The 16,226-nt window shown below is 28.1% G+C and overlaps 1 protein-coding gene across 5 annotated transcripts; it reads right to left on the minus strand.

Moving 5' to 3' along the window:
• Positions 1-1,777: 1,777 nt before the first annotated feature.
• Positions 1,778-16,166, minus strand: LOC127065367 (copper-transporting ATPase 1). 5 transcript variants are annotated; one of them, XM_050997580.1, is made up of 15 exons: positions 15,619-16,166; positions 15,285-15,366; positions 15,115-15,169; positions 7,981-8,378; positions 7,611-7,885; positions 7,284-7,505; positions 6,364-6,593; positions 6,051-6,240; positions 5,747-5,980; positions 4,804-5,674; positions 4,130-4,716; positions 3,825-4,028; positions 3,504-3,724; positions 3,241-3,405; positions 1,778-1,953 (listed from the first exon to the last, which is right to left on the minus strand). In XM_050997580.1, exons 1-15 carry the CDS (start codon positions 15,619-15,621, stop codon positions 1,821-1,823), a joined length of 3,870 nt encoding a protein of 1,289 aa, XP_050853537.1. In that variant the 5' UTR covers positions 15,622-16,166; the 3' UTR covers positions 1,778-1,820. The 5 variants fall into 5 exon arrangements, with proteins under 5 accessions (XP_050853537.1, XP_050853536.1, XP_050853540.1 ...); XM_050997579.1 differs by lacking the exon at positions 15,285-15,366; XM_050997583.1 differs by lacking the exon at positions 15,285-15,366 and having other exon boundaries at positions 15,115-15,186; positions 15,619-15,743.
• Between the last annotated feature and the right edge of the window lie 60 nt (positions 16,167-16,226).

Here is a 16,226-nt window from a genome sequence, read left to right on the forward strand (position 1 = left end):
AACAAAATTGTGATAATTTAGTTAATGATAATTAGTTAGTTTTGTTCTATTAGTTTGTCTTTAAATTTATAACATGGATAATATATCATTGTTAAACAATCAGAAATTAATAAATCCTTTAAAAATTATATAAGAATGACCATTATATATTAAATATTAATAATTATAAAATTATTATCTCAAAAAACATTGATTAGAAACATAAATAAGAAAAATAACCCTTACAATTATAATCACATAATTGACTAATATATTCATTCTAATGAAAATAGAAATTTTTAAATAATATTATAGATTCAAACTAATAATCTTAATGGAATATCTAATGTTATCTAATATATGTAATGATTTTAATGAAACAGGAAATAATTGCATGTATATTTAACAAATACCTATTTATTAGTGGATAATCATTCTATAACTTCATAAATAATTACTAGTAATTTCATAAATCTGATAAAAATGAAAAAACAGAATCTTTAAATTTTTTTGATAATAAGATCGATAAAAACAAATTCATGAAAGTCATGGATAGTTCTACTTACTAAAAGTGATGGGATAGGAACTGATTTATATATTTTCTTTCAGCAGAATAGTTTCAATTCAACTATAAGTTCGAGCATATTACATATTTTAAGTATTTTGTCAGAAAAAAAGTATATAATGCATTTTTATCACTTTTTTATATACTCATTTATAACGATTCATAAAATTTTATTTACCAAAGTAATTATTAAATTTAATCATTAGATAATTATATATAGATAAAAGACTGATTTGCATTTATTTTTTAGTATAAAATATTTTTTATTTAGATCCTTTATTTTATAGTCAATTTCCTAGAAAGCATGCAAAAATTAAGTACAATGTAGCATGCAATGCTAATTTCATTTATTTTAGTAATAATACATACTTTCATGATTGTCATACAATGTAAAAATTACAATGCAAATTTGCATGTACGTTAATTTATCATTGATATAATTATATTCTATAAAATATTTCATATTCGATGTAACAAAAAAAATGTTCATATTGATGTAACATATTCAAATTCAATACATTTGTTATATAACATAATATTATATATAACATGAAAATAACATTATAATAATAAAATATATTAAGGTGAAAAAATATAAAATATATTTTTATATTATTATATTTCACATTTATGAAAGTATTATTTATTAAAATAAATTTAGGTATTAAATATTTTCCCTGAACAAAAAATTTGTATATAGATTACATATGCACCTTGTCATATAATTATTTGGTAGACAGTTTGATTATTTGTATTTTAGCAAAAACAATTTTTACAATCTTGAATTATCAATTTATATGATGACATTATGTTATTTTTAACTTATACACATAATTTTGCAACATAAAATGATTTAAATAAATTATACAGTGTTATATATTAAGTACAATTTTAAATTTGTATAAAGGATATATACATGAAAAAAATTGAATAAAAAGAATTACTTTCTAATAATTTGTAAATTAAATAATAGTCTTTTAAAGTTTGCAGATGTACACAGTAAATGCTTTTTTATGCATAGTTGATAATATACTTTTAATTTATCCTTTTACATCATATATGCAATAACCTCTTTTTCAATATTTATCATAAAATGTTCAAGAGATTTAATAATAAAATATATAATATAGCTATATAAAAAATTTAATTATGGGAACATAGACACAAAATAATCAGTAATATTGTACATTAGGATGGATAGATGGAGAAAATATTAATTATGATAACAGCAGCTTGTTAACTTACATTATTACATTTTTCATGTAAAAAATACAATTCATAAAGGTGTTATGTTAGTTGGGTCCTTTTTGTTTTTTCGATAATCATTGAAGTCAACAGCTAAATCAGTATCATCCATATCTTCACCTAGTAATCTGCCCTCAATATCACTTCTTGTCCTTCCAAAAAGCCTGTGAATAAATGTATAAATAACTGATATCTTTGAAATTGATCATTAATCTTGGTGTTATAAAGCACTTTCTTCATTAGTTTTATTTAGATTTCTTCAATATACAGCTTACCAGTTATTAATTCAAATAAATTTCTTATAGCTGCATAAGATTATTGTTGCAGAAAAATCTTGATATGAAGCATTTGTGATTTAGATGTGACAGAATAAAATTATATTTATTTGTTAATAAAAGAACTGCAAGCAGCACTTATCTTTTTAATATTATTTCTTTTAGTGTTAATATACATCATATAACATTTTATAAATTAAAAAGTGTGAAATATTATATAAACATCAGACAAAAATTACTCTCTCATATTCTTCAAACAGTTAGTTTACTAAAAGCCAAAATCACTACGTAATATTATGAAGTATGTATTATATTATCTACAAATACCATACACAATTTTAATACAATATATCATGCAATTTTTATCACAACTTATACATACCAGGTAAATGGATTTTTTATATATCTTCTTTAGATTTTTTAATTATTCACTTTATAAATAATTTACAGAAAGTAATAACTTAAAAAATAAATAACACATATCATCTCTGAGTACAATTAACCATTTGATATATTTATAAATATTTACAATATATACAGTGGACCAATACCAAAATGACAAATACATGCATTATAAAAATGGACGACTTTCTTAAGTCATTCAAACATAGCATTTGCATATTAGTAAACAATCAGTCTTATATCGTAATTCTGATTATTGCGAAATAGTATAAATAGAATATAACAATCTATCTTTATATGCATTTAAATAAAAGAAGTAATATAATGTATTACGGAATTTAATAATATTGTTCATGATTCACAGCCTGTATATGTGTTTCAACAGAGTAAATTAGATATAAAATATATAGAAAATTTGTCTATTAAACAAGAAATAGAAATTGTTTATTACTATACAATCTAATGAAAGGTACAAGAGTGACAATATTTTTTATACCCTGCATTATGTATAAGTTAATTGTGACTGGTTAGTAACATTATAGTATTTAATAATGGATCAATATGATTTCAACATAAATAAGTATAAAAAATGAGTAAGAAATATTAATATAACTTGATATTAGAAACAAAAAATACATGTCTAATGTTAGTACTAAATAATATTAAAGCAATGTTATAAACAAAATAATATAACTTCACCAGAAATTTCTTTAAGCTGTTGGGTTATTACAATTTTGCAAGAAGTCTGAATAGGCGATACTCGTTCGACCATACCTGGAGAGAGATGATGTTGTTCTATTTAGTACTGGCATTACTGATTCATCTAATCCACGATGAAGAGATATTGTATCAAGATCAATCATTCTAGCTGTAGAATGTGCACGCATAGCTGCTAAATATTCCGGTGTTTCTAACGAAACTTTTGTTGGTTTTCGATACCTATAACAAAATTAATAATAATAGAAAATTTTAGTAATTGCAATAACACAAATATATTAGTTGTTTCTCCTATGTAGATTTTATTTTTATATACTTACAATTTTAGTAATAAAGAGCTTCCAACTACAGACACTGAACTAAGTGCCATTGCTGCAGATGACATCCATGGTAATAAAAAGAAACCAAATGGACTAAATATACCAGCAGCTATTGGAATTCCCAATAAATTATATATACTAGCAAACAGAAAGTTTAGTCTTATCCTGCGAACAGTTCTTCGAGATAAGTCCAAACACGCAATCACATCCAAAAGGTCATTCTAAACGAAAGATGGGATTCAATAATTTTATATATATATATATATATATATATATATATATATATATATACAATTTTATGTATATATATATAAAACTTACCCTCATCAATACCACGTCTGCTGCTTCTACAGCAACATCAGTTCCTGAAGCAATAGCAATTCCAATATCTGATTGTGCAAGTGCTGGACTATCATTAACACCATCTCCTACCATCGCTACTCTAAAGCCTTGATCTTGTAGTCGTTGAATTTTCGCAACTTTATGCGATGGTAAAACCTCGGCAAAAACTCTGGTAATACCAACCTATTCGTTAAAAATGATAAAAATTAAATAGAAATCAAAAGAAAAAAAAATCTAATATATCGCATTATGCAATTAATATGAATAATTTACTATTTATTCACCTGTCTAGCAATAGAAGCTGCTGTCTTTCTGTTATCTCCTGTTAAAAGGATAACTTGTAAACCCATTTTCTTTAATGTATAAATAGCAAGATGTGCTTCGGGTTTAACTGTATCAGCAACACTGATCATAGCAACTAAAACATTATTCATTGCAACTAAGACAGCAGTGTGACCAAGATCCTCTTCACTGATCATTCTTGTTTCAACTTCTTGAGGTATATTTATGGCATTTCTTCTCATCCATTCTCTATTACCAATACAAATCTCATATGCTTCATTAGAGACAATTTGATCGTTATTACCCTCAGGACTTAATAATAATTGCAGATCCAAATTTTGTTTCTCTTGTGTGGCAGCAACGAAAGGTACTATATCTATTGGCACATTGTTCAGATTAAAAGTTCCAGAAGATACTTTCTTCGTTTGATTAATATAATTGATAATTTTTTCAGACTTTAAAGCGTCGGATACCGCTGTGGTAAAATGCGAAACTTTACATTTTAGACCACAACCAGCAACCGCTTGAAAATTGGTACACTGACCAGTAGATTCTGAATCTGTAGTTTCCTTCACAAAACGAACGATCGCTAAAAAAAAAAAGAATGATAGTGTTAGATTACGCATCATTACAAATGTTAAATATTTATACTTTCGTCAATAATATGATCGATTACCTGATGCAATAGGATGTTCACTATTGATTTCAGCTGTTCCAATTGCTACCAGTAACTTTGTTATGGAATATATCTTCTCGTCGACAAATAGAGCAATTTTAGTTACCATGGGAACACCGTGCGTTAATGTGCCAGTTTTATCAAATACAATGCATTTTACTTTATGCGCATTTTCTAAAGATTCCGCACCCTTTATCAAAATTCCATTCAATGCACCAACACCAGTTCCAACCATGACAGCTGTTGGTGTGGCTAAGCCTAATGCGCAAGGACAAGCTATCGCCAATACAGAGAGTGCACTTCGAAAAGCATACTGGAATATAATCTCTTCTTTTTTCGTATACTGCTTATGTATCTGATCATTGTGCGTCAAAGGTAATTTATCTACGCTGATATATCCTATTATTATCCACGTAAGTAAAGTTATAACTGAGACTATTATAACAAGAGGTATAAAATAACCAGCTATTTTATCAGCCAAATGTTGAATCGGTGCTTTATTCGTTTGAGCTTCTTCTACCAATCGAACAATTTGTGCTAACGTAGTGTGTTCTCCCGTATGCGTAGCAGTAATCAATAATGATCCATTTTGATTTATCGAACCACCAATAACCATAGATCCTTTCTTTTTTGGCACTGGCATACTTTCTCCAGTTATCAAACTTTCATCGCACGTTGATTGACCTGATAAGATTCTACCGTCGACAGGTACTTTAGCACCTGGTACAACTTTTAATACATCACCGCGTTGAACAAGATCGATATTTATTAAACGTTCAGATAATATTTCGTTATTTGGACCTAACGTCACCAGTACTGCGTCCGTTGCTTTTAAAGATAGTAATTTGGAAAGAGCCTCGGATGTCTTGCCCTATAAAATATATTTTTATTGATCTCTTGTTCATTCATAAGATTATTAATATAATCAATTAAACGAATTTACCTTTGCTACATATTCGAGCCATCTGCCTAAACTAATGAACACCAACAACATTGGAGGAGTATCGAAAAACGTTTGTGGACTATTATTTTCTTGCATTATCATAGCTGCTGTAAGTACGGCAATAGAATAAAGATACGATATTGTTGTAGTCATGGAAATAAGGACATCCATATTTGTAGTGCCATGTTTCAAAGCTTTATAAGCTTGAACATAAAAATGCCATCCACCAAAGAACTGGAAATATCCTCTCTTTAGAGCTATATTTTTAAATATTTTCTCTTGAAAAATATGTATTCGTTGTTACCTGAACCGGCGTAGAAAAAATAAAAAGCAATAAATTTTCCCAAGACAGACCAGGCAATATACAACACATATCCTCGTGCGACTTATCATCCAAATACATTATTAACATAAAATAAGTCATTATTATCATGCTGGGTACTCCAAAGATTAGAGATATTAGAAAAGCTGTTCGCCATTTTTTTATTTCCTCTCTGTATAAATAAAAAAAAATAACAATTCAAAAAACATATAAAAAAAATGAATGCAAACAGCTCAAGTATGTCGTATAACGATATATTTGAAAACGAAGAGAAAGCAAAAAGTGTCATACTTACTTTTGATCTAAATAATCTCTGTTCTCTTTATCTTTATTACTAAACAACGTAGCCGTAAAACCTAATTTATTAATACTATCGACAATGTCTCTAACTCCTATCACCTCGGCATCGTATTTAAACTTTCCACGTTGCGTCGCTAAGGCGACGGAGGCAGAATGTATACCAGGTAACTTTTTTACAGTCGATTCTATTTTATTGACGCAAGAAGCACACGTCATTCCTGAGATCTAAAGAATAATACTATGTTATATATATCCATGTGTAAGTACATACGCACACACATACACGTATGTATGTACGTTATATGAATCAAAGATTTATGTATGCAAAATGTAACAAAATTATGCGAAAGAACATTAGAAATAGATTTCTCATATATAGATAAGAAAAAAAAATAGATTTTATCAAGATGAGTCCGGAAATATTTAATTTCTAAGTTGTATGATCTTATCGCATTGTCATCCATCAAACGATAAACGAAATGCATTAATTTGTATATATTGTCTTATCATTGCAGAATGAATAACATATACTCAATACGTAAATATCCAACAACCTTTAACAAGCTTCAAAGAAACGATTTGCGAATACGCACAACACTAGAACTTTTTGAACGTTTTAGAAACTCGATGAAACGACGAGCTGAGACATTGTGTATTCAAGCAGAAATAGCATGATATTTCGAATGTTTCTTTTAAGAATGTACAATAATTTACAGCGGATAAAACAAACGTAATTAGAGTACGTCGAGATCATACTCGAAAGTCATATAACTTAGAAATTAAATATTTGCGGAACTATTCTAATAAAACCTACTTTCTTTTTCTCTACATATGTGAAATTCATTCGTAAAGTTTTGCCGTGCAGTTTCGTTACACTCTGTATATAATGATGTCATAAGAATAACTGTAACTTACTTTTAATTCTACTTCCCCTTCACCAGTTCCAGGTTCATCGATCACAGTAGCTTGAAAGCCTAACTCTGTGATACTGGAAGCGATATCATTTGCTCTTATTTTATCCGAATCAAAAACAACTTCCGCCTTAGCGGCCATTAATGCTACCAATATACTATGTACACCATATATTTTTTTACAATGTTTCTCTATCGCAGAAACGCAAGATGCGCAAGTCATACCCTGTAATGAACGATATCGTTTTATCGTCTAATACAATGAGTTATATCAAAGACAATAAAAAAAGAAAAAAGAAAAACCATGATGTAAATACGATTAATCACGTACCGTTATATGTAGAAAACACTTGGTTGTACGAGCCATGGTGAGCACATCTCCGCTTCCGTTCAATTTCACATTGACCTCGCTATTCTTTGTTTTACTTTTTGCAGTCATATTTATCGGATTATTGTCTTCCTTAACGAAAGCATCAAAGCCAGCTTCTTCTATACAAGTTACTATTTGATCAGCCGTTATATCCTCGCTTATATAAGAAACTTTAGCTTCTTCTTTCTCGAGACTAACATCGACCTCCTTCACACCTGATTTATCTGACAAAGCAGCTGGAAAAGAAAAAAAAAATAGCAGAATAAAGAATCAACAAACGATCTTAATTATTGATCTTAACTATTGTTTTATACAATTATAAAATAATTACTTTTGATAGACTTCACGCAGGACATACACGTCATACCACCGACGTGTATAAAGCAAGTCGTAACAACTGATTTCTTATCATTTTTATTATCATTATCGTTGGATATTAGGGAAGCATTGAAACCCATGTCTTCGATTGCTTCCACCAATTCCAACGGTGTAATTTCCTCAGTCTTATATTCTACCTGGCCAAAGTTTTCTTTTAAATCTACTTTAATATTTACAACACCCAAATGATCGCCGATGGTTCCCTCGATACTTTTCACACAGCTTTGACACGTCATACCGTCGATACGGATTTTAACCGAGGAGGTTTTCGAGGATAACTCCATTTCCTGTGAGCGTGGCACTCGCACCAAATGCGTTGTTCCTTCGTATACGATGTCGTCATCATCGTCCCTGCAAAAAATAAAAAAAAAAAGATAATAAATCTTTCCTTTAGCTTCGTTTTCTTTCTCATTTCTCTTTTTATTTTATTTTATTTTTTTTTCCTTTTTCTTTTTATCTTTATCATTATTCAAAAATAATTCTACGCAAGTGAATTACGTGCCCGTTATCGGTTAAATTGAAATTAAATTATTATTATAGTATATTTTATTGTTGATGATAATGCATCGAGATGATTTAGTTTCAAGGTCAAGATTTATCTTATCAATTCATTCATTGACGGCCATCGTATACTTTTCATTTATTCATATTGAAGATTTTTATCTTGTTAAAAATTCACTTTGAGGATTATATCTTAAATTCCTATGAATTTTTCTTTTTCTTCCTATTTGTTTTTTTCGATCAAAACCGTGAGCAATATAAAAGAACAACTTTTGATATAAAAAATATATCACATTTATAAGATATACTTATTATACATTGATTTTTAAGTTAATAATATTACTAAGTAAACACGATATAAGTAGACACAATGGCGTGTCTTTATGTTATAACTATATTATTTAATATTTGCAAATATCTAGTAATATTTAATTTGATAGATCAACAAATGTGATATATGATTATATGTTTATATAAAAAGCTTGTTTATAATTTCATCCGAACGAAATGAATTTTTGCAAAGAAAGAAAAAATAAAAAATAACAAATAAAAATTAAAATAAATAAAAATATAAATAAATAAATTAATAAATAAATTAGTACCGACGTAATCGGTACTATTAATAAATCAATAAAATTTAATCAATATCGGAATTTGCTTGTTTGGAATTTTTCTTTGTTAGAAAAAAAAACAGAAAAAAGAAAGAAAAGAAATCGATATCGTATGTTCGTTCTAATCTGAAATGTCTCGATGACGGTCATTGTGCAAGTATAGTTATCGGCCTTCGAGAAAAAGTTTATCGATGATTTAGAAGAGGAAAAAAGGATGAAGAAAAATGTTTGATCATTACGTTATCTTAGCGTTAACAGATAACTGTGATGAAAAGACTACAGCATATGAAAGAAAGAGAAAAAGAAAAAAGTGAGAGAGAGAGAGAGAGAGAGAGAGAGATTTCACGATCCTTACCAGAAGTTATTATCAAATGCACCATAACTTTTTCGGCCGAGGAGAGGTTTCTTATCCTCATCCTTCATCATTGCGAAAAATTTTCTAAATCCTTTCGTCAAAATCGTACCACGTGAGTACGTTTATTTGAAAAAATTAGAAAAAAAAAATCGGTAAAAATGGATCGTAATTTAAAAGTTTCGAATACGTGATAAGGTTGAACTGTTTCGTTAGACTCTATATTTAGCGTCGACGATTCTTATTAGCTGCTTCTATCTAATATCGTTGAAAATCACGATATCGTCGCCTGGACAGTGTTAACAATCGAATCGATATTAATGATCGTATTACAGAATAAAATGGAGCAAAGAAAATATCACGGGAAAAAAGAACAGAAAAGAAATAATAATAAATATTATTGAATAAAATAGATTTGTTGCGTTTAGAGAATTGTACTTGAAATTTATTTACTCGATTCTAAATGAAATCTATTCCTTAATCAATTTCGTTTAACCGATAACAACGATAAATGAAACGATCGAAAATACGTAAGTATTTTCACTTCTTTTTTTTTATAAGACTTTTTTTCTTTCTTTAAATTTCTTCATAGGAGAATTTTTCTTCAAATATCGATCGAATTTTGGCCAATGGTAGAAGAAGATTAATCTCTCATCGATGAATGTTCGTCTTCACCTTTATCAAATTTTCTTCACTTTTAATAAAAAAAATCGAAGAAATAGGAAATATATACATATATATATGTATATATATATACATCTATATATATATACAAAAAAAGAAAAAAGAGAAAGGACACGATTTTAATAATCTTTCGGATTCGGAAGATCAATCGTTCGGAAATCTCTTGCTTCTTCTTCTTTTTTATTTTTATTTTTTTTTTCTCGCAAGTGGGGCAACCCACAAAGACACGCCGTACTCGACTCGAATTGATATCACCGTGCAACTGATAACTCCTGCTTTAATCGGCTATCGACATGCCTCGCTTGTGCACGCGGTCTTTATTTTTGCTCACGGCACTTCTCCTCGGCCAAAGTATAAGACCAGGATTTTCTGAACTACGTTACATACAATCTTATTACATTCATTAATAAACGCAGTTTGATTTCGCATTCGAACGAAATTATCAATCATCCGTTAAATTTTCAATAAAGATTCGTTTTTTTTTTCTCTCGAAATATGTAATTATTACACATAAACGCACACACGGCGTTGTTTAATTTAATTTAATCATTTTAAATATCATTTCCAATCGAAAGAAATCAAAAGAAATAAAATTATTTATTTGATTAAGGTTTATTCATTATTGTTTATTCATAATTTCCAACAATGAATATATCTTAAAAAATGATCCTAGAAAATAGATCTTTCGAAAAATGAATATATCTTAGATGATCTGATTATAAATCGAACACTTTCTATATATGTATATGTACATAAAATACGCATATATAGACATATAAAAGTTAGATAGACGTATAAAAAATGCCTTATCCTTAATAATGCGATACATTTTATGTAAAATAGAAATTATTTTGTAATAATCAGTTTTTAACTTAAATTATTTAAAAATGAATTATTAAAAAATTATTTAATTTATTATATAAAAAAAAATGATACTAACCCGAGTAATCTCGTATTTTCGACATGTTTCAACGATTCCATTTTCAAAAACTTGTGGTAAATCAATGATTTTGTTCGATGCACTAAAGGTCCAGTAAATTTTTTAATAGCGCTCATTTAATTTACGTAAGATCAATATAAAGAGAGAAACAGAGAAATGATGGATACAAACAAAACAATGTTATTTTCTTTTCATTATCGTTAAAATATTGTGATAATTGTCATAAATTACATGAAATGTTCAATTCGACCAAGGATAAATGTTTCATTTGAGTTCGCTTATCGAATTAATGAAATAACCTCTTTTGAAAATAAACCATAATATTTTAACAAATTTTCCTATATTTATTTTCAGATTATACACACACATATCTGCAGGAATTTCGAACAGTTAATTCGAATCCGTATATTAAAAATTCAATACTTTTATTTCTTAATCAAAATCGACTATCAGACTTTAAAACGATCATTTCCGATCGTTGAATTTTGATTCAAAGTATTCTCTTTTATTTTCTTCAATTAGAGAAAGCGGTTACCTCCTTATACGGATTCTTTTAATGAAAACCAAGATCTCACTTTCATCGTGTTAACTTTCTAATATTGTTCAAATTTCGAGACCTAATTTCTTTTAGATTCCTTCCAAAAATGATAATCACAAACTCCACGTAATCCTACGTAAAATTAATAATTTTGATTAATAATCAATGAGATGTCATCGACTTTTGCATCGCATTCTTCGTGCATGTGTTAATCGAACGTATATTAGTTTTTTTTTCTTCACGTTTTCTTTCAAATCGTTCAATGTCTTTTATTACGCGTGTCTTGATAATCTTTTTCTTCTTCGTTTTCTTTTTTATAAATTCTAATTCAAACCTAGAATCACAAATGAACGATAAAACTCGCGATAAAATCGTCCTATCTTTTCTTCGATCAAAAAACAATGACGAATTTTCGTCGTCTCGTGTAAAATTGCTATCTATCACATGAACGTGAAGAGAAAAGAAATGGCACTTGTTCATAAATCGAGAACAGACACAGGAATGAAAAGGATCTACCTTAAGTTAACGATTTAGACGATAATACGACTCGGAAGAGAGTGAAAGGCGTGCTCCAGTTCGAGTTACAGGATCTTTCCTTTCTCTAATGCACTAACAGAATTTGTCCTTTTCTTTTCCTTTTTTTTTTGCTTTTTTAATTTATTTTTCTTGAATATTTTAACGCACGTTTAATATTATAAGCAAAGCATATGGGAATATTTTCTTAATATTTATACATTCTCTTCGAATTTGATCATTTAAAAATTTGAAAACTATTCTTTCGTAGAATTGAACAATTTCTTTTCTTTTCTTTTCTTTTTTTTTTTTTTTTTATTCTATTATTTAATGTCGCATCAAACGTTTGTGAGAGTTTAAGACACAAAGAAAAGTTCACAGTTTATTATATTAAATTTGACGTACTTTAGATAATGTAATAGCCTTTGTATAGATTCTTTGTTCTTTAAATTGTCCTTTAAAGATGGATCTTATAATGAAGTGTTGTCTTTTTTGTTTTATATATCTACTATAATTCTATCGATTATTTTTCATACTATTTATCATTGATCTTTATATGTAATTTCTTTTCGATCGATTGAATGAAACAAAAGAAAAAAAAGAGAAAGGAAAAAGAAAAAATTTTCTAAATCTTTTTTAATCCTAAATGTACATTCTATAATAAGTTAAAAGAGATTTTGAAATTTTGTCGTCTTGTTTTTGTCGATTATTTCAACGACGATCTAATTATTTCGAATTGAATAAAAACAATTCTATTTATCGAGGAGATTAATTACGGTTAGATATCTCCATATTGCATTGAATAGTACAATAACATATATCTCGCACATACATACATATTATGTCTATAGAATCATGAAAGTGTTTTATTTGTCTATTTTATGCATTTATCGTGACGATCCGATGCAACACGACACTACATGTTTATTACTTTTAAACGATACACATTGACGATGATTTGCAAGCATTTAAAAAAATTTACCCAAGGGGAATTGTTTGTTGGGAAATTACGATGACATCGCAAATGAAAATTTGATTCATCTTAGAAATACTAAGTTGTTATAAATCTACTAGAATGAGAATTCATCGTAAAACGTAAACAGGAAAAACAGTGAAGGTCTTCGTAGAACTATGATGTATCGTTATAAACTTCTGTCTCTCTCTTTCTCTCTCATTCTCTCTAACTCTCTCCTCTCTCTATCTACGTATCTACATATCTCTATCTCTATTCCTCGATTTTTCTTTAGTTAATATTACTATTGACATTATTTTTCGAAACGTTAAAAGTATTATGAAATCTCATTGTAAAAAAGAAAATTACATTTTTATAGTTTTACTCTAAATATTTTGTTTTTATGATCATATTATCGAATTAAGCGAAAGTTATTATTCTTTTCCCTTTTTCTCTTTTTTGTTTTTTTATTATTATTATTATTATTTCTTCTATAAGAAACCTCGGTGTATCATTTTTCGAAGTATTATGTAATATTTTTGTAAAAAAAGAAAACGACCTTTTTATATTTTTGGTCTAAATATTTTGATTATTATAATTATATTTTCAGTTGAGCATATATTATTATTTTTCTGTTGTTTTTTTATTATCGAAGCTTCAACATAAAAACAGCAAGAACAACGATAACAAGCGAATATTTAGAATATTATTGCTAATATTTATATCAGTTCAAGGTAACGAACCGTTAAATGCTGACAATAATGTTCGCTAAAATAATAGTTAACTAATATTCGCACGCATATATTTTTTAGTCTATTAAACAGGTCACAACGGCCCTCAGTAAGCGCAATCATGTTATTTAATTAGAATGATCAACTAACATCTGCAAGGATCTCACACACATATTCTTGCATAAAAAGAATGTCGATAGATATTTATGTAATATATCTTTTGAAAATAGGCAATTAATAATAAATAAAGAGTATGTTGTAATAAATTTACTCACCCGTATAATTGAATGTTTCTTAGTAGACTATATTGCCACAATTTTTTATTAAATTCAAGCATTGCTAAAATTTCTCTTCTTATTCACGAATTCGAATCGAATATACCAAATCAACGAGATAACGCGCGAATTTTATAACGATTCATATAAGCATATTTTTTTTTTTTTCTTTTTTTTTATAAAGCTTTCCGAGAGTTTCATAAACGTGTATCTCTTAACGTAAACGTAAAAAAACAAACGATATTTATCGTTGAATCTATTTTGAAAGCGATATTTTAATCTTGATAATACAACGTCGCGGAACTAGCGTATTTTAAAATTTTACTAAACGAAGGAACACTTGCTAACACGTTCGTACAAATAATGAATATTGTAATTAACGAAGCACAGATATCAAGAAGTTCGAACGTTGAAAGTGGATGGCATTATTATTTGAAAGCATATTCATTAAAAGCACGTTAGTTATGACGAATATGATCGGTACTCGTTTTCCGTTACTAGCTTCTTTGTTCGTCAGAAAGAAATCGTCATCATCGTCGTCGTCGTCGTACAAAATATTTCTAATCGGGATCGATAAACGCGTTGTACGGTTTAACTGTCAATTAATTTCACAATGCATTGTTGTTAATACAAAGAAGACTAACTCGAAGTAAAGAGGATGTTGAATGAATCGTTTGTGATTGTCTGAGAAAGCAAAATATTAATTAAATTTATATAATGATATTTTTGGAGTAGACATATTTATTTTATAAGAGTTAAAAACATCCTCTGTACTTCCTAATGCACGCTTTGTTTCCGACTGGTAGCTAACATAACTGTCTGTATTGTTATAAAGGTTAAACTATTTAAATTATATGTTCCTTCAAAAATACAGTATAAATTATGTACTGATAACGTTACCATGTGGAATTAGCTAATATCTATAAGATAAGATACTTTTAGTTCTTATTCAATATAACTAATGCTAGAATAAAGAAAAAACTTGCTTACCGCTTATTTAGTGGCTGAAGTTCTGGCTTAGTTATTGATAATTCATCACCTTGTCCTGTAACAAAATATTATCTAATAGAATGATCAAATATTAGATTAGTCCATGTATCTTTAATTAAAAAAAAAAAAAAAGAAAGAAAGGAATTATTTTTTTATTCTTACGTACATACCCGAGATTTGTTTCTCAGTTTTAGTATTCTGAATAGTTATAGCCTTATCAAACTCCTCTACGTTTATTACCTCCATTCTCTTCTATAAAAATCACCAGAACAAAACTAACATTAACTTTTAACACAAATACACATTGTTGTTTTCTTTGCAAAATATTGGAAGTTAATTTATATGTATTAGCATTTTGCGCAAAGAATAAAAATATATTCTCAAGATACGAACAAAGCATATTATAATCACTTTTAGATAAAAGAAGGACAAGACTTCATGAAATGATAATAAAGCTATACTTATTTCTGAATATAAAATCAGAAAAAATATAATAATACACACCATTCACCATATGGGCTTCTTCAAAGTCTTTCATCAAATCACTTAAGAAATGTTTATATTCAATCTTAAAAATTGGATGCACTCGCGTTTGTTGTATTAGTAATGGAAGCATAACTTTAAGAAATGGCAGTAAAACATGTTTTTAAAAATGAATATGACGTCTTCTCGAAGACCGGAGCATGAATCGTCGAACTTATTTTGAATTTGATTTTTGATGTCTGAACAGTAATACAAGTCGAAATGAAAGAATTGATTATTGAAAGTAAAAATTTTTGGAAGAACGAATTAAAATCCGCGAGAATAAAATTTATTGAAATTTAAAGAGAATGATCGAGCGAACCGTCAAACGCTGCATGTTGTTTAAAACTGTCTCGTTTTGGTCTTTCGATGGAAGTTCATTTTAACAAGTGACACAGTAGCAGTACATTTGGATCGTCGCTAACACCACAATGAAGTTCTCTGTATATCGGGTGACACAAATAAAAAGTGATCAGACATTTGAACGACACTGAGATAGTATCGAAAATCTAATTTGTTCTTCAATCAACATTGATAATAATCATCTATGTATATCAAATGTGTACATATAACTATGTATATATGAGATA

The sequence above is a fragment of the Vespula vulgaris genome, chromosome 7 (genome assembly GCF_905475345.1).
Source record: "Vespula vulgaris chromosome 7, iyVesVulg1.1, whole genome shotgun sequence".
NCBI lineage: Eukaryota > Metazoa > Arthropoda > Insecta > Hymenoptera > Vespidae > Vespula > Vespula vulgaris.